Source organism: Atractosteus spatula, chromosome 21, assembly GCF_055471065.1.
Source record: "Atractosteus spatula isolate fAtrSpa1 chromosome 21, fAtrSpa1.hap1, whole genome shotgun sequence".
Lineage (NCBI taxonomy): Eukaryota > Metazoa > Chordata > Actinopteri > Semionotiformes > Lepisosteidae > Atractosteus > Atractosteus spatula.
Window position 1 is genome coordinate 17,019,000 of NC_142726.1, and position 25,834 is coordinate 17,044,833.

A 25,834-nucleotide genomic window follows, 5' to 3' on the forward strand; every position below is an offset into this window, starting at 1 on the left:
GAGGCCATCAGACACAGGGCAAGCTCTGGCCATTGAAAACACACTGCAGGTCAAAGCACAGACCTCCCCAGCATTAGCCAGTGATGCCAAAGAGCAGAATCGGGTCCTATCTGCAAACCGTCAGCGAAAAATGCAGAATTCTTACCAGCATATCCATTGCAAATGACTTAAAACAATACCTTGAGGCGTCATGACAAAAACAAACTTTACAGCTTAAGCGGTTTCCAAGAAAAATGACAAAAAATGAAAACAAGTTGCAGCCAAAAAAAAAGAATGATCTTGAAACGGAAAAAAAATGGAAAACAAAAGATTTTATTTAAACCAAGACAACATACAAAGCAGGGGGGGCTGGGCGGGCAGGCAGGGGCCCAGCCCAGCAGCGAGGGGGGGGGCGGTCAGTTCATCAGAACCTCCATCTGGACCAGGCGCGCGTTGGTGTCGCCGGCCATGCGGTATGGGATCATGCCGGCGAAGGTGATCAGGGCCCGGGCCTGCGACCGCAGGTGCTGGGGAAAAACACAGCGAACCCGGCGGTCAAAACAAGGCTCTGCTCTTCCAGGAGCTTGTACACTCTGACTGCTGACCTCTCGACCACCATTGAGCTGGGTGTCCACTAGTCACTCAACACGCAACATTTTTAATTCAGACCTTTAAATGGAGGACTTAGGGCAGACTAGTATATATTGAGCTAGATATGATATAAATATAGAAATTCTTACATAATAATAAGTCACGATCATCTGTTCTTTTAAATGCTCTGCTAGTAAGTACACAGTACGGTATTGTTTGTCTGAAATATGAACCATTCACAAAAAATGTGAATCTCAGAAACTGGTGGGAGATTTCATCTTTCCTACGCAGATTCAACAGAAGGTTGAGAGCCTCTAGGGGCTCAGAGTTTCGTAAGTAACTCCAGTGCTCAGGTGGAAGGAAAACTAGCACACGGTGAATTCTCAACAGGAAAAGCAGATCTCAGGCAGCAGTTACATCAGCTAACCTTAATTTAGAACAGGTCACGAGGGGGGAAAAAAACAGACCTAAGACACCGAAATTAAATGTTTTTGTTTGATTTTCCCGATAAAGATGCAAAAATGCATCTGCCAGAAGGCATGACCCTTGACCCCTGACCCGACAGACCGTGCTTACTGAGTCCCTGTCCTCCAGCGAGCGCTGTGGCCGGACTGGGGTGGCAGCTGTGGTTCCCTTCAGTCTCTTGTACTGTGTGAAGAGGATGTTCATGGTGGCCAGGAGCACCTCAGACAGGTTGTGTCTGACCTGAAAGAAACAAACTGTAACCTTTCAATGCCTGTTTTTGCCAAGATGCCCAGTAGGACTGTGAGGGAGCAAGACACGAGAAGCCAGAAGCCTGTTCCCGCAGCCTGGACAGATCCTCCAGCAGCCCAAGGGGGGGGTCTCACCTCATCGCTGAAGTTCCTGAAGGCGGCCACCCTCTCCTCCACACTGTCCTGGCTCAGAGGGACCAACTTCAACCTCTCCATCACCTGCACACACCACAGCACACACAGGGACACAGGTCGATAAAAAAACACAGTTTACAAAGAGAAAAAACACCCCCAAATTCCAGCATCAGAATTGACATTCTCCTTCACAAGACTACAGCCACAGCTCCCGAGGCCCCCAGCAACACGGTGAGAAGAATTTCCCCAAACTCACGTCGTAGGCTCTGTCGATGTGACCCGCGTGATACTCGTCGAAGAAGGTGATGAGGTCCAGCAGGAGGTAGAAGGTGCTGTCCAGAGACTTCTCCCCAGCCGTGCCCTGGGCCCTGTAGCTGTGTGAGTGGAGACCGACAGGCCCAGTGTTAATCCCGGGGCAGAGAGGGAATCTCTCCCAGTTCCAGTACCACAGTGCATCAAAGCTCCTTCCACAGTCAGGACCACCCCCCCCACCTCACTGCAGCGCCAGGCAGGACCGCCCCCCCCCCGCCTCACTGCAGCGCCAGGCAGGACCGCCCCCCCCCCGCCTCACTGCAGCGCCAGGCAGGACCAGCCCCCCCGCCTCACTGCAGCGCCAGGCAGGACCGGCCCCCCCGCCTCACTGCAGCGCCAGGCAGGACCGGCCCCCCCCGCCTCACTGCAGGAGCTACACCGCTTGGGAGCGAGCACTTCTGCTGTGGGCCAGAAACCACACTTTGGTTCAGGTACGAGCCCAGAACGGCTCCTACTGCTGCACATTTCAAGGAGGAACCAGGAAGGCCACTTGGGCCGAAAGGAAGGAAAGCCCAGCATACCGCTCTGCGATGGCCAGTGCCATGTTCTTCAGCCTCTCCTTGTTGGACTGTGGCGCGCTGACCTGCGAGATGACCGGACTGAGCAACCTGTTCATCAGCTCCAGCACCTTGTCAGGATTCTGCCCAAAACACAGAATAAGGCATAATGCACACTGAAGCACAACACGACTTCTGTCATTTTAATGTTCCAAAACAACTATTCAAGGATAGTTCCCAATTCTGCATGAACATTAAGGCCTTACACATAGTTGGATACAGTGTGGCTACAGCATGCCTGTGCGATTGATATGTCAGACATACACATCGTTCACAAGTGACATATCTGCAAATGTGAGGCCAAAACAGCACAGACAGTGTCAGGCTACAGCTGACCCCCCTCATGCACTTGTTACATAAGAGAACATGGCACACAAGACAAGAGACTCTTTACCTTGGCGAGTTCATACAGCTTAACCGCTTCTTCGAAAAGCCCCTTGTTCTCGGCTTCAAGAGCAACTCTGCTTATTATAGCCCTGGTGTCTCCTGCAAACTTGTCAATCACCCCTGGCTGCCAGAGCCCACCCAAGAAAAGAAGACAGGGAAACGAGTTTAGTAAACCAAAAGACAAATTTCAAAAATTCAAGCTGCACTGTAACAGCCACAGCTTGGCTACAGAAAACTAAAATAGAAAAAATCACAAACTAACCTTTCTGCTTCCATCTTTTTCTAGTCTCCCCAGTAGCATGTCGAACTGTAGGAAAACAGCACCAAGATGAAAAAAACTGAATATTAGTTTTTCAGAAAAAAACTTCACAGCCGATGCTCCCGTCCTCTCCTGCAGGATGAACTTGTGGTTTAGTAGCTGTTTTAAAGCAACAACTATGCCCAATGTCACATACAGCACCTACAACATGTGAGTTCTACAAAAACAAAGAAAAGAAGAAAATAAACAAGGAACTGGGAATTATGGTATAGTACCATCATATAAGCAATGAAAATCCTGTAAGTGCAACAGTGGAAAAAAGACGGGTAAAATCAACCTGTTGACTGGAGCTTAATTCAGTGTTTTGCAAAAGCATCCCCTTGCACAGTTTTCACATTTGTTGCTACAAAGCTCACAGTCATGACACTATGAGGTAGCAACTAATATCTGATATATCAGCAACCAACTCCATACATGCCAAGCCTGAACGCAAGGCAGAAACTGACCTCCCGACTCTCGATCACGAGCTCGCTGACGCACCGCATGAACATGTTCTCTCCTTGGCTGTCCTTCTCGTTCCTGGGGGAGCAGAAAAGAGCAGAGAACTTTTTCCACGAGTTCTGCAAGACCTGCAGCGCCCGTCTCGACCTCGCAGATTCTGGGGATCAGCGGGGAGACCCCCCGTTTCCCCAAATTACGGTTAATTCCTGCTGCATCACATGTTGTTAAGTTCAGTTCAGTTCCAGCACATGAACATGTTTCATTTGTTTCGTACACTTTAGGTTCCTTGAAAGAAACGCATGCCATGCCAGGACTCGAGAAACATCTATTAACCATAGTGCATTCGCAGGCAGACTGCGACTCAATTAGCAAATATTGTTTCTCAAAGACCAGAGAAGGCTCTTCATAAGATTTTTTTTTTACCAGCAATAACCAGCAATCCCCGATGCAGGACCAGTTGCGCTAATCCAGTGCCCCTTAAATTCAATAAAAAGGCTGAGAAGATGAAAAAAACGATCTGAAACAAGCCACAGGAAGGCAAAAGTGTGGAGGCATTGCTACCTGAGGAAGTAGAAGTACTGCAGCGCCTCCCGGGGGTCAGTGGACTCGAACTTGCGGGTGTACAGCATTAACAGGCGGATAAAATTCAGCCTCCTGATCATAGGAGGGTCCCCCGGCTCCTGGCTCACTGCAGAGACAGAGAACAGGCTTCATTCACCACCTCTTCGCACGCCCACTGCGTCATGAGGGCTCTTGGCTCAACGTGGGGACCCCCCCCCCGGGCCCCAACATGCAAACTCCTCGCAGACAGCACCCCGGGTCCAGGACTGCCCCAGCTCTGCGAGGCAGCAATGGTGACCTTGGTGGTTTATAAAAAGTCCAAATAAGTTTTGAAAATGGGATTCAAGAAGGTGGAAAGCCTGAGGTTCACGATGTCACCATGAGCCTCCGGGATCCCAGGAAGATGGATGGGTTCACAGCTGTGCAGGGAGGTAAGACTCATGACATCTGACTCATAGAGACTCTTCTTTTGGGGTTCCCCAGCACCTTGCCCCGTGTCTCTTGTAAACCGTTTTCAAAGGCAGAGATGTCAGGAGAGACGCACAGCGGCGCAGGAGGGAGTGCACTCACACAGCTGGGCGCTCTGCCCGGAGGACTTCAGCAGCAGCCGCAGCTCGTAGAGCACCAGGGCCACGTGCACGGCGTGACTGCGCAGCCGCTCCACGCGGAACAGGAAGGCGATGGCGGCCTCGAACTGCGCAGTCAGGAACAGCACCTGGAAGTACAGGAAGGGCTGCTGGCCGGCCGCAAAATGCGACTCCCCTGCAGAAACACAAACGCACCAATCTGGGTTCACTGACCGCAATGCACTTCCCAGTCATTTAGCACAACTAGCTAATTCCTATAACTGCTTTCCGAGCAACAGTGTTTAATTAACAGACAGAAAACCTCCTTCGTGACTCGCCAAGATGCCAAAAATGATTGAAATCGGCGTGAAGTACTTGTGTATTCTACAACGTTAGATTAAAGCACACTGACTCGACTTAGACCAAAGGTATTTTATGAGTGCAGAGACGAACCAAGAGGGCGACTGACCATAGTCCTCCAGCAGCTGCTTCTGCAGCTGGGGCAGTGCCAGCCGGTCCTGCGGAGAGCTGCCGCCGTCCTCCTCGAAGCACACCTGGCTCAGCTGCGCACAGACAGACACAGACAGCAGCATGTGAGCCCGGTCTCGCCGCGTCCGCCAGGGGCCGCGAGGGGCGGAGGCCACGCCTCACCTTCAGCCAGAGGTAGTCCTCGGTCTTGTCGGCCACCTCGCCGTGGCTGTCCGCGATGTCGCACTTGCCGATCAGGCAGTACACGGCTCGCTTGTAGGGGTCGGTGCTGTTGCGCAGGATGCGGCGGTAGTGCAGCCGGAGCTTGTTCTCCGTGGCAGGGGCCAGCCTGCCGGGACACGGCACACCCTGGTCAGGAACCCGCGGCCGCCCAAGTGACAGCGTCTCCTGTCAGCCGCACAGGGACGCCCGCTTTGGTGCTTTGGCCACCCATATTCTAACCTCTTCATCCAATTCAAGGTCATGGGGGAGCCAGAGCCTATCCCAGCAAGCAATGGGCACAAGGCAGGGTACGCCTTGGATAGGATGCCAGTCCATCGCAGGTATTTAAATAATTAATTCAACTAACTGTTTAATGGAAAGAAAAACATTCACACCCTGGACAGGATGCCAGTTCATCACAGGGCACACACAAACACACACACACACTCACACCAGGGCCAGTCTTCCCTGAAGTCAGTTGACCTGCCAGCATGTCCTCGGACTGTGGGAGGAAACTGGAGCACCTGAAGAAAATCCACATGAACACAGGGGAACATACAAACTCCACACAGACAGCACCCCAGGTCTGGAACCTGAACCCAGGGACCCAGCACTGAGAGGGTGCAATGTTAATCTTAATGCTTAAAAAAATGGGATTAAAGAAGAAATTACAAACTTGTATAAGTACCTAAACTTGCCAATTCAATTAATCCAGATCTATATACATATTTTAAACTACAGATAATTAAGTGAGGCTATTACAAGAATGAAGATTCACCTTGGTGAAGAGTGGAAAATCAGCCTGAAGACACTCATCTTTCGCAAACAATCTCTACAGATAAGAATCTACCCATTAACCTAAGCACCTTGCCAGAATTTCACTGAAACAGCCTTCCTGTCCTGCGAGCTTTGCAGAGAGCTGCTGCAACCATGCCTTGTTATTGGGAGATATTTTCCCATTATCCTGCAGCTGAAGCTAGGATTACTTAATTATTCTTTAAATTGCTTGCCTTGGAGAGGTGTGGGCAGCAGCCTGGGGTTGCTTCAGTACCTCAGTCTCTCTGATTTATGCTGTGATTAAGGCTGAAGCCCTGGATTCAGTTCCCAGTAGACAAAGTCTGCTCACAAATCCAATGAGTTAGCCACTCCACTCCTTTTGGAAGCATCCCACTGTCAGTGCAGCCTGGATGTTTCCCTGTGATTGTTTCTGCATTCTGCAGTTTCTATGCACTGTTGTATGGCTACGCGGGTCATGGACCTGCAGGGTCAGGGCTCACCGGCGGTCAGGGCTGTTCATGTACTCCTGGAACCAGTTCTTGAACTCGCCCAGCTGGTGCTGCGCCCGGTTGACCACCTGCATGGCGGCCGACAGGTCCCCGCAGCGCAGGCAGTAGTAGATCAGGGCCCAGACGGGGTGCCCCTCCACCTCCCCGTCCTGGGGAGAGACGAGACGGGGGGGGCTGCGTGAGGCCGACAGCACTGAGGCCCGGGACCCAGGGGGTCCGGACACACACACACACACAAATCAAGACAACAAGCAAGGTCCTCCGACGAATTTCATCGAATTCTAAAATAAAAATGCAGGTTTGTTTGATATAGTGCTAACAGGAGTCAACAACGCAGCAAGATATTTAACAGTTCAAGCAGGGAGCTGCGTCAGCATGCGCAGGCTGCAAAGGAACAAGTAAAGGTTTATTCCTGCTGAAAAGAGAAGAAAAACAACGTTTCGGCTGTGGAGGCCGTATTTTCAGCACTGAATAAACCTTTACTTGTTCCTTTGAAAGATATTTAACCCAATCAGTCCTGCATCAACGCTCGCTGGAGCTTACACAGCTTACAAGTGCTAACCGGCACTTCTTACTGTTACATGAACTATTTTAACTTTTTAATGACATGATTCAGTAAGACAGTTTATACTTCTGTTCTGTAAAAAAAGAAAGCAATACTTGCAAGGTGGAAATAATTTGAACGCTCTGAGCAGCCCAGTGTCTTATTGGCATGTTGGGTCTCAGCGGTGCAGGGACACAGGCGAGGTCAGTTTGCTGGCTCCAGGCACATGCTGTTACAGATGCCTGGGACAGCAGCAGGGCCAAACACAGCAGACGGGAGGTACCTGCATTCCTGGGAGTGGTCCTGGCAGCTTGATGTTGAGGAAGCTGTGCACGAGCTGGTAGGTGCCAGGCACGCCTCCCAGCTGGGCCTGGTACAGATTGCCAAACACGGTCACCATGGTGTAGTTCTTATAGCTGCAGCAGGAGAACAGAATGTTAAAGTGTTCTCTTTCTCCAAACTGGAAAAACATGTCAAAAGCCACAAGAACCGCTATAATCTGGAGGTGCCATTCAGTCCATCAGCTGTTTCTTGAAAGAAACCAGGGAATAAGCTTCAGCACCACAGCTGGGCATCTTTTCCCATACCCCCACATCCCTCTGGGCTGAGAAGTGCCCCATACTCTTGGTTTTAGTACACTTCCATGTAGAAAGCTGAATATAACATGGAGAGCTGATTCCAGACTGCATCTCCCAATCCCCTCTAACAGGAGCGGATATCAAATTTGTATTTTAAGATTAAGACTCAGCTTGCAAAATCCAGCTGCTCATAGGTCAATAATGCAATCCATAATTGAAGCAACGGATACTAATTAATAAATATTTTTTAATATGAAATTTAAATGTTTTAAGTATGGTTGTAAAGGTTTAGATATGAAGAAATTAAAACCCGCTGACGCCGTGGAACTAAGTAGCGAGATATCAGGAGGCCCAGGTGTTTTCTGAACAGCTACCAGCTCTTTCCAGCCCCTTTGTGAGCAACACTGTTACTTACAGCATCACAGGCACGGCGGCCCTCTCCCAGCCCCCGGCTCACCTGCGCTCCAGGAACTGCTGCGCCTGTCGCACGAACGCCATCTGCAAGTCCACGGAGACGCGGCTCTTCAGCGCGTCCTTGGCTGGAACCAGCAGGACGTCGGTCATCTGCTTCACCATCGCCCACATCTCGGACACGCTCTGCAGGACAGGCCGAGAGCGTGGTCATAGACGTGCCAGCAGACAGGAATGCAACAGGACCACAGCACGCACAGGAGCTCAGTACGGCTCTTTCCCTGTGTACTGTATTACTGATGATCACTGCTGCAGTCTCTCCCTCCTAATTGTTCAGGCCTGTAAGCAATGTCGGTCCTATTGAATTGCAGCTGGTGACCTGGAGTGCTGGCACACCCTCTGACATTTCCATTACACCAGCGAAAGTAACCTGCACATGCACGTAGCAAGGCTGTGTGCTCCCTTTGTCAACCTTCAGTTTACAGCAAGAATGGACAAGGCCCAGCAATCAGAGGGCACAGAGTCTACTAGCTTGTGTGACACCTGAGCTCTTAATTGCATTATTGAAACCGCAGTTTGATAAACTGGACCAATTCAACGTTATCTCCATTATTTGCCTGTTGACGACTTGCAGGGGGTTCTCGGTCCGCACCGGCCTACCTTGTCATCCAGACTCTCGGCAACGGAGGCACAGAGATCCCCCAGGCTGGGCTGCAGGTGGCCGCTCATGATCTTCTCATTGTAGACGTAGATCTGCTCAGACAAATGTGCCAAAAAAAAAAGCAGCATTTAGCCGGGGTTAGGGGCTCTGGACTCCTGACCGGGAGGGTCAGGGGTTCAAATCCCAGGCAGGGAGCAGCCTGTCGAAGATGCCCCCCTCATATTGCCCCTGTAGCTGCCCTGCTGGGCCACTTGTACAAATGGGACACCAGGTCATCCTTGTGAAGGAGCCTTTCTCAACTGAACTGCTTGATGAAATGAAGGATTACAAATAGCAGAAATGAGCTGGAGTGGCGTGAAGTCAATCGATGCGGTACATTTTATCCCTTAGTTCTCAGCGTGGCGAGAGGAGGAGACCCGACTCCTCTCCTCTGTAAAGCAGGACAGCAAGACGTATCCAGCGCACCCCTGCCTCCTCACCAACGAGCATCTTCAATCCACTGCTGCTTTACGTAACCTGACCTAGTTTGCGCTGGGCGGACTGCTGCATCCCTGTGCTGCAGAGGCCGCAGCCGGGCCGGTGTGGTGCGAGCTCTCGGCACAGGCCGGAGCTGGGGGATTCGTCAGCACAGGGATGCAGCAGTCTGCCCAGACTGCAGCGTTTGAAAGCAGCATCAGCTCTTCCGACGCCGAGCCCTGCATCTGCAAGACGTCACTCAATGTCAGCTACAGAGCCATGTTTATTTGAACAAGGCACGACAGATGGTGCAGCGCAGCACACAGCAATGTCAATCGCGCCTGTTCCGTGTCCGTTACAGGAGGCTGATGCTCGGCTTCCTCACCTGGCGGCCGTACGACACCTCCACGCTGTCCAAAGCGCTGCGCCCTGGGGCTCCCGCGTCGCTCACGAAACTGGGCTGCAACAGAACAAGCACGTCAACTGGACGCGACCTGAAGTGTCACCTTGACCGGCCAGGGGCCACCCGCGCCTGAATCCCCGGGGCTCACAGCGCAGAGGGGTCCCCAGGCCTCACCTGAGAGCCTGGAGAGGAGTCCAACTACCCGAGGTCTCAGGAGCAGCAGGACCCCTCTGACTGACGACTGAATAGGAGCCCCTAAACAATGATGGCAGCAACGCCAAGGGAGACCAGAAACAACCGTTCTTTTCCAAAAGAGATGCTGTTGGATTACAAAATCCACAGCTGCCGTTTCCAGAGAGCAGGTTCACTCTGCCTGGGGTGCCTTCATTCCACCCTTAATTTCTGCCATGTCCCAGCCCCTGACCTGTCAGGCTTTTATCGCCTATTACAGCTCTAATTTCTAATAACTTTGGTCATGTCCCTTGTTTAATTGGAACAGCGCACATATACAGTACGTTTACATTCTCCCAATTACCAGTGGTCTGTGAGGGCCGTCTGAGGGGAAAATTCAACACGCCTGAGCAAACAAATTTAACTGCGCCTCTCGGAGACGGAGACATCCAGATGGAGGCCGGATCGGAAACAAAAGCTTGCTCGCGCTTCCCAGATCCCAGGTGGGAAACCACCGCCGCGGCTGGGGAACCGTCCTGACAGGTCACGAGCCGTCTCCTTCGTGTTGCAAAAACGAATTAATTCCCAGTTCATTAAAATAACGGGAGTCTCCATACCAGCACAGGAGATTCAGATGAGGCCGAACTGCGCTGTGCTGAAGAAAAGAAGGTCAGAAAGTTTAATTTCTCATAGTCAGACTTGTCACTGTGCTGCCTGGTGATAAGGGGTCACAGCCCCTCTTTGAAGACAGCACTGACTGCGAGGGGCAAGGGGGCATCGCAATTCTTTCATGCTAATTTGACCCTGCAAAACAGCTGCAACGTGTCTGTTTGAGCCCCTTGAAGTGGGTGGATCCTGCAGCCTAGCGTGCAGCCGGGGCTCCTCCCTTGGCACTCTGCGACTCTCCAGGGGACAGAGGGGAACAACCTACAGTCCACGGCGAGAGCTAACAGCAGAACAAATGCAAAATTTAAATTCCTGTTAATAATTAAAGCAGCGCAGGCACAATGTCTCGTGCTTGCTGTTGGTTTCGGCACGGTAAGTCTTGAAAAGTGCCCGCTTCAGTTTGGAGTTGCTTGAATTATAAAACTCCACCACCACCTCCCACCTCCACAGAACAGGGACTGAAGCTGCTGGGTTAAAGAAAGGACTGGCAGCTCACACAGAGCCTCTCCTGGGGAGGTGAATACAGGACACGCTGGCACCCTGTTGAATGGACACTGCAGAGCCGGGGGACAGGCCACGGGGGACAGGCCACGGGGGACAGGCCACGGGGGACAGGCCACGGGCGACCGCTGTGCTCACATGCTGGTTGCAGCAGGATGCCAGTGGAAGCAAGCACCCCCTCGCCCTTGTCCACACAGAAACACTCCAGAAACAGCCAAATCTCCCCCATACTCCCACAGTGCTTGTGCACCATAAAAACAATCAGCCTCAGTTACCCGACACCACATGTTGCACAACAAGATCCTGACAACGGGTGTTAATGTTTACTCGATTTAGTGCTGGGCGTTTTTTCCACAAAGGTACTACCTCCACGTCACGGATACTCAACTCTGCTCCTGGAGGGCCACAGCATTTATATCGGATCTCTCTGGATCTATAACTGAAGACACTGGAGAAGTGCTACATCGGCCCAATTACGCGAATTGTTTCAATTGCGTCATCAAGGGGAAAGGGCGGCTGTGGAAGCTGGAGGAGCAGAGCTGGGCCACAGCTGCTGCCGCTGGCCAGAAGGCGCCGAGCTCGTGGCCCCGGGGCTGCTGACCTCTAGCTCCTGGGTGAAGTCCAGGGCGTCCTCGCCGGCCGCCAGCAGAGTGTGCAGGACCCGCTGCTTCACCTGCTCCCACTGCACCAGCATGGACTCGCGGTGGTACTCCTCGGCCAGCAGGAAGGTCTGGGAGACGAGGGGGAGAGGAAGAGCGAGTCAGCGGGAGAAGGAGGGGGGGAGAGAGGACACACAGCTGAGTCACAGAGCGCGTCTTTGCGGCAGAGGTCTGCTGCTCCAACACGATCCCCGACTCTCCGAACCCCAAACACAAGGGGCTCGTCTCGGAACGCTGCGCAGAGGAGCGGCACTGTGCTGGCTGACCCGTCACTGGACACCCGCAGGGCTGCACAGCAGCTCTTATCCCTGACACCTGTGACTACCAGGGAGCAAGCGCAGCTGCCGATATTCCTCACGCCCTCTCTGAGCCCAGCAGAGCGCTTGCGCTACTAGGCCTACGTCAGAGACCAATCGCACCTTTAGAAGATCAGCCCAGTGACAGAATTAAAAATCAAAGAGCACCATGGTGTTTACATGTAAGAATTTCTTGCTGTGTTAAACCAACATAACTGAAACTAACTGGTACATAGAAATGATTACGTTCTATATGTGCTTGACTCCCATCAAGCTGTATGTGAGCTGCAGTGGACTGTCCTGAGCTGCCCGTTATCTACAGGATGAAAAACAGACAGCCTCTGCACCACCTTATAGACACGGTGATGGCAATGGCAAGGGGTTCTGTCTGCTCACTGCGCCCGCAGATGTTCGATGTCATTGATCTCTTCGTCACCGATGCAAAAATAACTGCCCCGCTTCACACAGAGTCGGATTTAAGAAAAATGTCACTACTGCTTTTGTTTCGAAGAGCAGTGCGACATTTTTACAGCAGTGGTCACTGATTTTATGAGTACGGGCAGCATAATGAGGAGGGTTTAGTGGTGACGCAGCTGACAAAGGGAGAGAGGAAGGCAGCGAGAGCAGCTGTGCGCAGGCTCTGCAGCTCCTGATGTGATGCACCGCATTCTGACCAAGGCACACCCTCCATCGCCTTCACAGACACATTCATACAGACTGCTCCTCATTTCATTGGAGCTTGAACTCGCATGCAAATTTACCAATAAATTAAACCCTGTTTCTTCGCCATCACAATGTCTTTTCTTAAACAAACTTTGTCGATGAATGTCATCATTAAGAGTCGCGTAAGTCAGTGAGCCTTGAAATCAATTTCATTCAGCACAATAAAAGCAACTATATTGGTGATCGCGAAGGGCTGTCCAACACCTGTTCAGTTTCTGCTCCTACATCTCAAACCCATCGCAACATTTCATGAAACGAGCCACAGATTTTTAATTAGCAGCAAGATTATGAAAGACTAGGAAAGCAAACAATGGCTTCCATCGAAGTATGCGCCACCTTATTCTGCGTAATCCAAAATGACCTCCATCGTTCCAATTTTAAATGGAAAACAGCAGTAGATGCTTTTTTTAAAAACGCCGATTCAGAGCACAGGCCTACTGTAGGGTTACATACCACAGTTTTCATTTTGCTTCATATGGACATGAAGGCAGAAGAACAGATCAGAGCTGCTCCTACATCCGCAGCAGCAGCTGAGCCAAAAAATTTCCATTGTTTTCCTTCAGAGGCACAGAAATGGTTTCAAACTGGGTCTGATCCTTTGGGTCTCAAGAAACACCGAGAGAAATGGGAACTATCTAGGACTTGGCCAGTCCTGATTTAGTGAGGACTTACAATATGCTCCCCCTTTTTCTATTTCTAGTCACACCTAGGGAATGCTTCATAATTGCAAAACCTCCTAATTAAACTGGCGAGAACTTCAGGAAAAAAAAAACAGTTAAGCACAAGGCAATGAGTGCCTATATTTAGATGAATGTCAATCAATTGACAGATACTGTCGGGAGAAGCATGGCATCAGGATATGCTATGCCTACAAGATCAAGACACAATATACATCAAGACCCAACTGAAGAACCTCCTGCAGTTTGGTACCATTCTTATGACTCTTCCCAGGAAGACACTTCCCAGCACAGCTCCGTCTGCACTGGGTCAGATTCAGCTTTCAGAGGTGGGGTATGTGGCAGACTCTGCCCAAAATGTCAGATCCCCTTTCCCCAGGCAGGTGGCAAAACATCTTAACAGCTATTTTTGATTCAATCTCGTTGGCTAAAATGAAACTACCTGGCACTTGGAAAGCATCACCGAAACATGCACAGAGCTAACTGCAGCCACAGGAAGAGGGACCAGCCCCCCCCCGTCCACACTGGGGGGAGCCGGGCGACTGTTCTCGCTCCCTGAAGAGGAGCGAAGTTGAAAACCCGGCTCTCCCGACCTTCTACAGCCCGGCAGTCGGCTGCCACTCACCCTCCTCCGCGATTCCTCGATGGCCGACAGCAGCGCATTGTCTCGCTCATTCTTCAGGAAGCCCTGGGGGGGACAGAGGAAGAGGAGGCGTCGTTAATTCAATAACCCGCTTCACGACGCATCGCTGTCCGCTGTCTGAGGCCAGCACCCTTGCAGGATATGAAAGCGCTGAAGGACTTTTTCTGCTGAGCAACCTGATAAGAAGGATTACCATGTGATTCTCGGGCCCAGGCCTGCATAAGATACACAGGCCTGCATGGCGAAATCATACCCAAGCAAAACTGTTCATGTGACACTATGTACGAGGATCATGTCAAAACAAGCCAAATTAACGCCAATAAGAATATCAGAACATTATTCTGTAGTGACACTATGTACGAGGATCATGTCAAAACAAGCCAAATTAACGCCAATAAGAATATCAGAACATTATTCTGTAGTATCGGAACTGGGTTTAAAGTCTATCTTTCATTTTTCCCCAGAAACTGCCGATTCAACTTTGAAAAGCCACCATCTCGCACACAGCTCACACGACTGATCTAGTTACTGGTGCTGCTTCACTGCTGCAGAGCTGCTGCCCTGTCCTGCCATGCTGGAAGGAGGAACCCTCCGCTCGGTGGGGCTCCTGTCCCGACAGAGTCGTGACGGCGGCAGCTCCCCTCGAGAAACTGGAGACGCTGCCGCAGTGGCTCGCGTCAAGAGCGGGGATGGGCCATGATGGGCCACTCGAGTTTCTATTCAACTGCATCCGTGCAAAACTCCTCATATCGACCGCTGCGTTTCCTGGAGAACGCGAGAACGGAGAACCAAAACTGGAATCCGATTACATCAGGTGTTTTCTGTGAAAAGATTCAGAGAGCCGCTCACTGATTCCCTTAATTTCACGTAGGCTAAGCTACCTGCCGAGTTACAGATGCTGCAGCTCTTCTCGTCTGCCTATTGTCCTCCTTTTATCCCTCCAACACGCCAGCAGGGTGCGGTGGGTCCGGGCTCTCGGAGCTCAGAGCACAGCAGGATGACAAACCTAAAGCCAGCCTGGGAAAAGGAGGAGACGACTCCACACTTCTGAGCAACTCCCTTTTCCCCAACAGGAACGGAGACGACTTGTCGGGAGAAATGACCACATCCGTTACGGCCCTTACTGCATGACGCAGCATACAGATCTACACGCGCTCGCTGGAACACAAGGGTTTTCTGTGCTTTAGACTGACATTTCCATGTCGCCTAAATCGCAGAGAAAAAGAAATGCAGGAGACTGCCTGTTATGTTTAAATGTCAAGGGGAAATGCTTTTACATTGTGCATGAAAGGCTAAATATAGACCCGATTCCCACCCAGCCCAGGGATCGAACTCTACCCTGAAAGCACCAGAATGGATGGCTACTGGCACAGAGCCCATGCAGAGACGTAGATCTGCGCCACTCAGCTGCCCCGCTAGAGCAAGAACCAGTCCTGAGTCATGCTAGCTGGGTTCTGGGACCAACAGAAACGGACTGGGGAAAGATGCATTGGGGTAGTGTTCGGGCTCGGCCCAGTGTCAGATGGAAACTTGGCTCTTTCGGTCTGGGACTGCATGAGGCCCAACCTGTCCCTGTTCCGACTCCCGAACAAAAGTCAGACGATCCCCACCGCCTCCGTGCGGGAGTGTCTTGTGGTACCGCTGAAAGACCCGTTAAAAACATGCCTGGAACTTATTTCACTTGTGTCCTTACTTTTTCCTATGTTTCTATTTAATGTAATGGAGGTGACCCCCCAGTGAAAGCTACGCCCATCTGAGAGGTACAGGCAACACCCTCAGACATGCTTCTCTGCCCATCGCCTCGTTCTCATTTAATCACTGCAGCCGAAGAGGAAGAGGAACTGTCACCTCACCTAGACATGAATCTCTCAATTACTCTCAATTCACGCCGTTTCAAGAGCGTGCATCTGCGATATCTACAAACAGAAAGAGGATCAGTCTTTCAGTAATTGTTCAAAGTAAATTTACTGACGCATTCCCCAATCACTTGAAATTCCAATCTCTCAACCCAGATGGTTTTCCAAGCAGGAAGCACAGACAACGAATTAGCTTTTCACGCTGAAAGCTATATAAATGTGTTTCTCACATATATGATACAAGATCCTTGTAAAAATAAAGCAAAGATTAATTTAATCATTAACCTCCGTCAAGAAGAGTGTATATATACCCTAGTATTTTCAGCCCGCGTACGCCATATATACGCCAGGTATACACCTACGAAATGAAAATGATTTATGCGATATAAACACACTGTGAGAATTATATCGAATCATATCCTGCAAAAGGAGCAACTGCCACTCTTAAGGCAAGATCTGGGTTCTCTTATGTTCTTATTGAGTTATGTACATAGAGAAAAACTCCTGCCAAAGCCTTATTTTGTTCCTTTTTAATCTAAATTAGAGGCTGGCTTTGCTGCTGACAAATGTATAGGCATTTCCAGAACACGGCTAAACAGCTGAGCGTCCGTATTTGAGATCATATAGGCACTGCAGCTGATCTTCCCCAATTCACAGTGAAGAAATAAACTGCGAATGTCACACTGCATTACCAGACAAGACATTTTCAAGATCCCACCTAATCCACAGTCTCAAGACCTTCTGAACGCTCACATGCAAGATATTGTGTGTTAATCCACCTAGCCAAAAATTCATTCATCAAGCTGCAATACAGAGAGTCTATTAAATTATCACAGAATACATGGATTTCCTAACACACATGTAAGCATATACACTCATATTAAGAACAAATGAAAATCTGAATACAAAAAACACCAACAAATAAATGACAGTTAATCCAAACACACCTATAAACCCCATCTGTCACAATCTGCACATTTGCATACTGCAGGAATATTTCACCTGCTGTAACAGTCTCTTGGAAAACAATTTGATTTTTTTCCCATATTTTATTTCTGAACAATGAAGACCACAAGAAACCCCACCCTTTCTCCCGACTTCCGAGGCAGCCATACAGAGCAAGCAACATTTCTTACCCACTGTCAGCTAACTGCTCTGAAAATCTGGGTACGATCAGAGCAAGGAAAAAAAAAATAAAAAGAAATCAAACCACTGCGCTCACTTGTATAAACAGAAATTATACTCACTGGCCTGCTCTGCGCAGTTTCTCAGCTGCAGGCTGTGGACATGCGATAGCCCAGCAGAAAGTTACTGTGCTCCCCGGTGTGCTGAGACAGGCGGCTCGGGCTGCCTGTCATTGTTCAGGCTGCAGGAACAATGGGAGCAGAGGGCAGGCAGCTCAGGTGATGCCCCCCTGCCTGCCACGCCGGCCCTGCTCCGCGCCTGCTCATGCTGCAGCCCCCAGCCCCTGCGTGCAGGCCACTGGTCCGAAACCAGTAAGTACAGCAGGAAGGGCTACTGTGGGCTGTTTTATTGTAGGCGGACCATACCATGTCAACTCACACAATAGGGGGAGGTTGGTTTTGAGTAGAGATGGAGGCTGGACCATTCAAGCCCCACCCCCACAAACACACCTCTTTTCTCTTTTTTTTTATCTCCTCCCCCCCCCCTCGACCTCCTCTTTTTTTCTTGCGCAATGCAATTATGATAATGGAATTTTTGTGATGGCTTCCGACATCCTGTCTTGAAATTAGGCTAATAATCCTTTTAGCTGTCATGTTTTGTTAATGAGTGAATGCTGCTGCTGCATGGCCATGCATCACTGGAGCAGCACACTGTACCAGCACATGCAAAGCTATTTCCATCAACCTACTGTAACAGCTTTTATTAGCATATGATGTGGTGGCCAGCACAGAACTGCCTCTCCTCTCTCCCTGCTGCCTTCCCAGAGAGGATGTCTCCTCCTGACTCCGCCATCTTACTGCACCACTGCGATGCCTCTCTCCTCCTCCGCTGCCTTTGTTGATGTGAAAGAAAATCCACTACCTGGCCTCTGCAGACAGCAGCAAACCAGGGAATCTCAGGCTTTGCGCGGAAGCATATTATTTAAAAGGAAATTTAAAAAAACTGACTGCTGCCACAAAACGTAAGGATTAAACTAAAGTAAAAAATAATGCTTTTACATTTATTATGTTAATAATGTGGCATTTGTTCTGCAAAGACTTCAGGAGAAACTGTCAAAATACAGGTAGCAAATAAACACAGGTGCTGTTTAATTGCCTAAGAGGGGGTGTTTAAATGCACAGCGAGGGCCGATCATGCTACCCTGTGAAAATATAGACAAGATCACCGCCATCCCTCCACAGAGCTCACTCCGGCGCCGCTGCTGCAGTTCACACAGACATTCATCTGGCGAGCGAACGCACCCACAGCGCACGCTGACTGGAGGAGCCAGGCGCCGCCATGAGAGAGACTCGCCGTTCCACGCGGCGCTCCGCAGTGCTCGCTTTCAAAACGGGCAAGTGCGGGGGCAGCCGGAATTACTGGCGTTCTCTCAGCTCCTTCATGCTGAAAAGAGAAAGGAAAAACCGCCTTACACGCTACAAGTGCGCCTGATCGCAATATCGGGAGAAAACCTCGCTGCAGCAACACACACCTACACGCCGGTGCCAAGACAAAGGGTGACCCAAGACCCGCAGCAAGGGCGCCGCTGAGCCAAGCGCTTAACTCCTGCGAGCCTGCCCGGCCTGACGGAGCCCCGAGGCCCCTGGCGACGCCGAGACCCCAGCACTCGTCACAGACTGCCCCCCAGGGGCGCCGCGCCCAGACGGCCCCTGGCATCCCACCACGGCAATCGCACACAGTAACACACAGACACAGAGTTAACGCACAGGTCCTTCCTCAGGACATGACAGAGGTCATCCATGATTTCTTACCCTCAGTATTCTGTACATACATAAATATTACTAGGTGTGGATTAAAGATTTAAAAAATAAGTATATGTGCGTCTGTATAAGGGTAATTTTTGTTCTATACATGTTACGGTTATAAATCTATAACAACCATTTATATGTGTCCTGCATCAGAATCCCCAGCTTAACGCAGTGTAATTCTGCACTACATTTGGGCAGTGTTCCACGACAAGCAAGAAAAAAAAGTCCTAGCAAATTAATTAATAGATTAATAAACTAAAAGGGGGAAAAAGCCACAGTTCTTGTTGACAGTGGCCTACTCTCTCGCCTAAGGGCCTGATCCAGTCCTTTCAGCACTCAGTACTTTTTGGACCCTCTACAGAGCCAGACAATCAGGACAGCTGTGCCGACCGGGATGAAGCCTGAGACAACACTGTCCCTTGCTGTAAAAGCATGGCACAGCAGCTAATGGGCTTTAAACGAGCACAGAAGCAGCACCGCGCCAGGTGAAGAGTGCGCCCTGCTGTCCTCGGCCAACAGGGGCACCCGTACTCCCGCAGACATGCCCAGGGTGGGGCCCAGCAATGGAGCACTGGGGTGTGATGGACGGCTGGTGCGATCATTCACTGATCGCCCCCAGATAATCACTACCTGTCATCGGACATGACATTTTTCATTTCTGAGTCTAAGGGTGGCCCAAACATATATTCTATTCTCCTGCCTGGAGACTGCAGCCAAGTGCAGTTTACCAGCATCCCAAAATCACTGCAACCACTCTTCTTCCAGAAAAGGTCAGACGATCGTCGCTCTTTTCTGGACTCAGGTTTTATGAGCTCCCTCTTCCCTGTCCTCCCGCTCAGTGCATTTTGGTTTTGAAAATCAATCCAGATCTTGTTAAAAGAAACTCCACCCGTCGACTCGCGTCTGAGAGCTGCAGCACAGCCTCCACACCCTCCGAGACAAGGGGGGGGGGGGGGACAAACGTTTCTGTTTCTGAAGCTGCAGCATTCAGGAACAAACATGGCACAGCTCTGCAGAAACATCAGCAGTTTATGAATCCAAGTTGGCAGCTGCATGAGGCTCCCATTAACTCATTAGCATGCGTGCACCATCCCCCACGCAGCCACACAAAGACTCCGGGAGAAGAGTGTGCTCACCCCCCCTCTCCCAGGCCTGCGACTGATCGCCTCACCCCGCTGACAGCTCGCAGGCTGGCCGCCCCCGCCTCACAGAAACGAGAACCACAGCAGTGGGCTGAAGGGGGGGAACCCCACGATTCGGAAACTGGGGGTCGGGGGGCTGTGATCACCGTGCTCGATGACAGAACTCAAGGACATCGCCTGGGCCTGTGGGCAGTTCATCTGAACATCACCACACCCTAGCCCTCCGTGCGATACGAGTACACGAAATGGAGTGATCTGGCCACATCTCCTCATCAGCTTGCTGTAACACGCTGGCGTGGGCATGGACACAGGCGCTACGCTTAATTCAAGCGTCCCCTGCCAGCTCGGTTTCGCCCGAGCCTCACAGCAGAGATCAATAGCCAGTGACCACAGACTGTTGACGCCTCACTTTCAGGTCTAATTTCAAGCCTGATCCTCTCACTTTCTCCTTGAGGAGCAACACAGTTGTTACTCTGCGCTTCCTCTTCTTCCCAGAAAACTGACAAGTGAACTGCACCCCTTAGGGCAATTCAAGCACATGTCTCAGGGTCAGTTACTTATCATATAAATAGAAATGAAGTAACTAAAACACAGCAGACAAACGTGAAAGGAGTAAAAAAGTAAATATATTATGATATGCTGTATCATCTATTAACCCTTTTATACAAGGTTGTCCAACCCTAATCCTGGAGAGCCAAAATCCAACAGGTCTTACAGGTCACTGCTAAATCAGCAGCTCGTGAAGGCCTGCAACAGCAGCCTCGATCAGACTGGGGGGTCCACTGGCTCAGTTAAGCCAGGAACACTTAGAGAGCAACTGGCTGCTCGCGTTTTCATTTCAGATGATCTCGCAGCTACTGAATCGAAACAAATCTCCTGCTTCAGTGGTCAAAATAAGCTTCTTCCAGGCGTGTAAAAACAAAACCAAAACTGATGGGTTAAGGGTGACCGTTACTGTCTCCTAGACCGCATCTCTCAAGGACCAGGGTTGGGCCACCCTGCGCTACAACATGATCCTGAAGGTTTTAAGCACACCTGGATATCCCAGGAGTCAGGCAACAGCTCACTCTGCTTTGAGCAAACTCTACTGCTAGAGAGGTCCCTTCTTTCAGTGGGACTCTACCACACTCCAGCAGGACGGCATCTGAAGCATCAGTGCCCCACAGACTGCAACACCATGAAACTCACAGCTTGTTCTGTTCCATACTGACAGGCAGGACAGCGCAGCTGTGAGAAATCAGTCCCACTGTGCACAACAAAAACACTAAATCAGACCACTACAATATCAACCCTGGTACAACCTCAGTGTTAAATATCAACACTCCAACAACCAAGGACCCCGAGATGAGCATGAAGGGCCCTTTTCCAGGCTGGCTCCGCCCTGCTCAGGCGGAGCCTCATCTCAGGGTCCCACATGCCCCTTTCACACTGCTGTGTTCGTCCCAGGTCGAGCACAGACACAGCACCAGGGCGTAACAGGTCCCACCGGACAGCAGTTAGGCTCGGCGACGACTGGGGTTCGACTGCAAACTGCCAGCTTGATTTTTGGGATTGCACAGCAAAAGAAGGGTCACTCAGGACAGGCAGGGGGTAAGCACAAGAGAGTTCTCCGTGACAGAAGACAAAACCTTGTGATGTTACTGCAACACTCCCATTCCAAACACAAGCTGGGCTGCGCCGAGCACAAAGAAGCACACAGAGCCCTGTTGTACCCACACAAGGGCGACAGTGTACGCAACTAAATCAACAGATCAGAAGCATTGGCAATGCACAGCATTTACTAAACCTGTAGTCAAACAACATGTGTGAATTCAACAGGATAAATCAAGCATCCATCTGCAGGAGCTGTGACTAACGAGAAAGACATTTAAGTTAAAAATGCTGCCTTTTCATTGATTTGGAATTTTCGACCATGTTATCATCTATCTGTATCCAGTTTAGGAACTGATTAATGTCAGATAGTCAATGCCAACTGCAGGGGGGTACATCACCTCCTGATGTCACTGCATGCTTGCTGGGCACGAGGCAGATCCCAGCAGCCCTTGCTGCATCACGTCAGCTAACGCCAGCAGTATTCTGGCAGCCGTCACGACAGCTGTGTGCTTCTGCTGGGGGACTCCCTGTCACAGTCCGCTAGTGACACGACCCAGACTGGACTGGCAGCTTCTGAACCGCAGGGCACTGCGCACTGGATCCTCTCCGGGCCTAGCCCAGTGTCAGGAGACACTGAACCTGAACAGTCCCCCCAGGAGCAGTAGCAGAACCTCTGAACACCCCCAGTGTCCACAGGCCACAGTTTTGAGACCCACGGCACCACCCACACCAAGAACGCAAACCCAACAGAACACTGGTGGAACAGACTAGTTCTCCTGCCCTCCACACCTGGCACCAATTACAGAAGTCATTTCTGGCTTCTAAGTCTAAAGACTTTATGGTACCAAAGAAGAACAGATACAAGGCCTTCTAACAGTGGGTCTGCACAGCGGTGCAAAGCAGACAGCAGTCCTCGCCCAGTAACACATCACGAGACCCACACAGGACCCAGGATCCCGCCCAGGACCAGCACGGTACCTGTATATCCGTGTCCTTCACGGGCTCCAGGGGCTCAAACGTCGTTGCCGCGCTCAAGCTCTCCAGGCGCTGAGAGATGTGGAAAATGTCCAGTCCTCTGGATCCCAGCAGGATAGAGCTGAAACAGACAGGCCAGTCAGGGCATAGAGTGGACACTAACCAACTCTGAGCTCTCGCTCTCTGTTTGGGTTATGGCTGTAGAACATTAGAGGCAAGAATCAGCTGAGCTGTGTCAGGGAAATGAGCTATACAAAATGTATGTATACTATTAAGAGTTTTTTATTTCTGGTTTCTGTCTTTACTAAAGCAAGCAGCCCAATGCTGCATTATCAGCTTCATCATCACATTTGCAAAGAGAAGATCATTTACATGACATAACCAATAGCACTATGGCAGGGGGGCAGACTCATAACTGGGCAAGTCTTCCTACTAAAACCCTGAAAATGGGTACCATTTGTAACCACATTTGCCCTCTGGCAGAGAAGCCAGGGCAAGCATGAACAGAAGTGTGAACAGGGCACAGGCATCAGGAGACAGAGACGGTGACAGGTCTGGGGAACAAGACTACTTCAATGCTGCTCTTTTTCAAGACGACAAGCTTGAGGAGCTCAGATTCCACCCAGGCGCCCGAAACAGCCCCCCAAACCCCCCGAGCGCCACAGCACTTACGCCTTGACGTCGGCCGTCTCCTGGGAGGTGCGGGTCAGGGTGCGCGACCGGAGCCTCTCGCCGGCCTGCTGGATCTCCTGCAGGTTGCGCTCCACGTGGGGCAGCTCCGAGATGGCCTCCGTCTCGGCCGCCAGCTGCTCCGCCTGCTGCAGCAGCTCCCCGAAGCCCTCCGCGTCCATGGCCGGCCTGCAGGCAGGAGCACCGGGACGAGCTGAGGGCGACGTCCCCGCCCCCGCGGGAGCTCTGGGCCGCATCGCTCTCAGGACGAACACTTTCGACTTATTCAAATGACTTATTGACACCACAATCGCCTACAGGCATCTCCTCAGTCCAGGGGGGACCAATGAACGTACAATGGCCGGTATTACAACGGGCACCGATGGAGCATCAAAATAACATAACTTCATACACCCGTCTTCAAAAACTGAAAGAAGGGACCCCTGCAAACCACAATTCAGATCAGCGTGGGAATTTAAAAAAAATTTTTTATTAGTATTCAGCGCCCAGTTTTACACAGCCAAAACGCAGTCGGGTCAGTCTTGAATGACTGAAACCCGGCCATTCTTCCCAGACTTGTAAGTAAAACAGCGCGTAATCCGAAATCTGAAACTATTTTGTGCAGGAAAAAAAACAGCTTTTACAATTTATTATGCTGTTTGGAAAACCGTAAATACATAAGCCTAACATCAATAACGGACAATAATCGCAGTGTAACCACTGTCCAACGTGCGTATAACCAGCTCGGCGCTTAAGATGTCGTGAAAAAACAGGCCGTAGCGATCCTCTGTCAGAACTAGAAACATCATGTACGAGGATTAACTCACCTTTTACCTTAGACTTAAGTAAAGTTATTCGATATCGCGTTTAAATAGATGTATATTTTGACAGCAGCTTGCCTAACTGTATGCCTCCTTCGGCGGAGCACATTCCTCCCGGCACTTCCTCAACCCTCTTCTCATTGGACCCCACTGCTCCCACAGGCCTTAGCGCCTTCAAAATAACTTTATTGAATGACAGGGGAGGACACACACCGTACTTCGCACTTGCGCGTCGTGAGGCCGACGCCATGTTGGCTCTAGAACCGTGAGCCACAATGGCGATTACGTGCACCAACCCATTAGATAGACAGATACTTTATGAAAATTGCAGTGCAACAGCAGCCAGGCACTGTCAACAGTGTAACAAAATGATACAATAATACAACAATACAATACCGTAAGGACAGTCAGTGAGAAGTGCAGTAAAAAATGGAGTATGCAGAGTTGCAGTACACAAGAAGATGTATTGCACAGTATAAATATATTTCACAAATCCACAAGCACATATTGCACATCAGTTGTAAACAGAAAAACCAGCTGTAAACAGAGAATTCATGTTTAGTCCAAAAACAGGTCAATCTTGCCCCTGCCCAGACACACAGTGGATGAGTTGTAAAGTCTAATGGCAGAAGGCAAGAATGACCTTCTGTAGCGCTCCCTGTCGCATCCCCTGCTCTAATCCCAGAGCCCCTGCACACCACTGTGTAGAAAATGGCACTCGCTACAACCGACTGATAGAACATATGAAGCATCTTACTACACACAGTACACACATCCTCAAGAAGTAGAGTCGGCTCTGACCCTTCTTGTAGATGGCCTCGGTGTTCTTAGACCATTCCAGTCTATCGTCAATGTGCACTCCCAGGTACTTGTACGAGTCCACTGTCTCCACACCACTCCCATGGATGCAGACAGGAGTAGGTTGGACCCTCTTCCTCCTGAAGTCTATCACTAACTCCTTCGTCTTTGCCACGTTCAGTTGCAGGTGGTTCTCCCCACACCACTCCACAAAGCTGCTGACCAGTCCTCTGTACTCCTCCTCCAGCCCACCCTCAATACATCCCACGATTGCAGAGTCGTCTGAGAACTTCTGCAGGTGGCACGACTTTGAGTTGTACTTAAAGTCCAAAGTATAGAGGGTGAAGAGGAACGGAGAAAGAACTGTCCCCTGAGGAGCTCCTGTGTTACTCACCACCTGTTCAGACACACAGTTCTGCAGTCTCACAAACTGTGGTCTGCCTGTCAGATAGTCGGTGATCCATGAGATCTTGGAGGTCATTATCGCTAGCAGCTGGATCCTGATGTATACATTCACTCTCGGTTCTTGAGGCACAAGTTTGATCAGGTTTTCATTCCATCTTGGACTATGAATGATTTTATTTAAATTGAAATTTTCTTTTGATCAGTCTATATGAGTTCTGTTTGCTCCTTGAGGATTATAACGTTTAATAATTATAAGGCATAAGTAAGGGAATATTGCTGGGTCACAATGAGCCACAGCCTAATCCAGTAGCCACAGAGAAAACTGGGGCACCTAGAGGAGCCCACCAGACCACACGCAGGCACCTCAGGTCAGAACTGAACTCAGGACACAAGATCTCCTGAGGCAACAACACTGACCAGCATAACACTGCTCTTCAGCAAAAACAGGTAGTTCTTTTAAATCACAATTTTAAAGGTCACTAACAGTGCTTAAACATGTGATAACTGTTTTATTGCTCATAGTGGAACATCATGACATATTAATGTTGCATTAAGAGGAGATATGTACTATACAATTATTTCCTTCTCATATTATTCAAAATATTTCCTTTTACTAGAAGAGCAAAGCTCTGCAGGTTCCCTGGACTGTCTGTGGAAGGCAAGTTCAGACTGTAGTTTCACAGAGGAGATCAGGAAACGTTCTGTAAAATGCTCAA

The 25,834-nt window shown here is 50.2% G+C and overlaps 1 protein-coding gene across 3 annotated transcripts; it reads right to left on the reverse strand.

Annotated features, from left to right (window-relative positions):
• Positions 1–293: 293 nt before the first annotated feature.
• On the reverse strand, positions 294–24,074 carry nup93 (nucleoporin 93). 3 transcript variants are annotated; one of them, XM_088938574.1, is made up of 22 exons: positions 23,922–24,074; positions 23,098–23,283; positions 22,429–22,546; positions 13,909–13,971; positions 11,530–11,658; positions 9,573–9,647; positions 8,731–8,823; positions 8,117–8,256; positions 7,365–7,497; positions 6,529–6,686; positions 5,213–5,378; positions 5,031–5,124; positions 4,566–4,757; positions 3,996–4,122; positions 3,440–3,512; positions 2,937–2,981; positions 2,682–2,798; positions 2,252–2,370; positions 1,675–1,792; positions 1,419–1,502; positions 1,147–1,275; positions 294–506 (listed from the first exon to the last, which is right to left on the reverse strand). In XM_088938574.1, the coding sequence occupies exons 2-22, from the start codon at positions 23,274–23,276 to the stop codon at positions 396–398; spliced, it is 2,463 nt and encodes an 820-aa protein (XP_088794700.1). In that variant the 5' UTR covers positions 23,277–23,283; positions 23,922–24,074; the 3' UTR covers positions 294–395. The 3 variants fall into 3 exon arrangements, with proteins under 3 accessions (XP_088794700.1, XP_088794698.1, XP_088794699.1); XM_088938572.1 differs by having other exon boundaries at positions 1,138–1,275; XM_088938573.1 differs by having other exon boundaries at positions 1,138–1,275; positions 23,929–24,041.
• Positions 24,075–25,834: the final 1,760 nt, after the last annotated feature.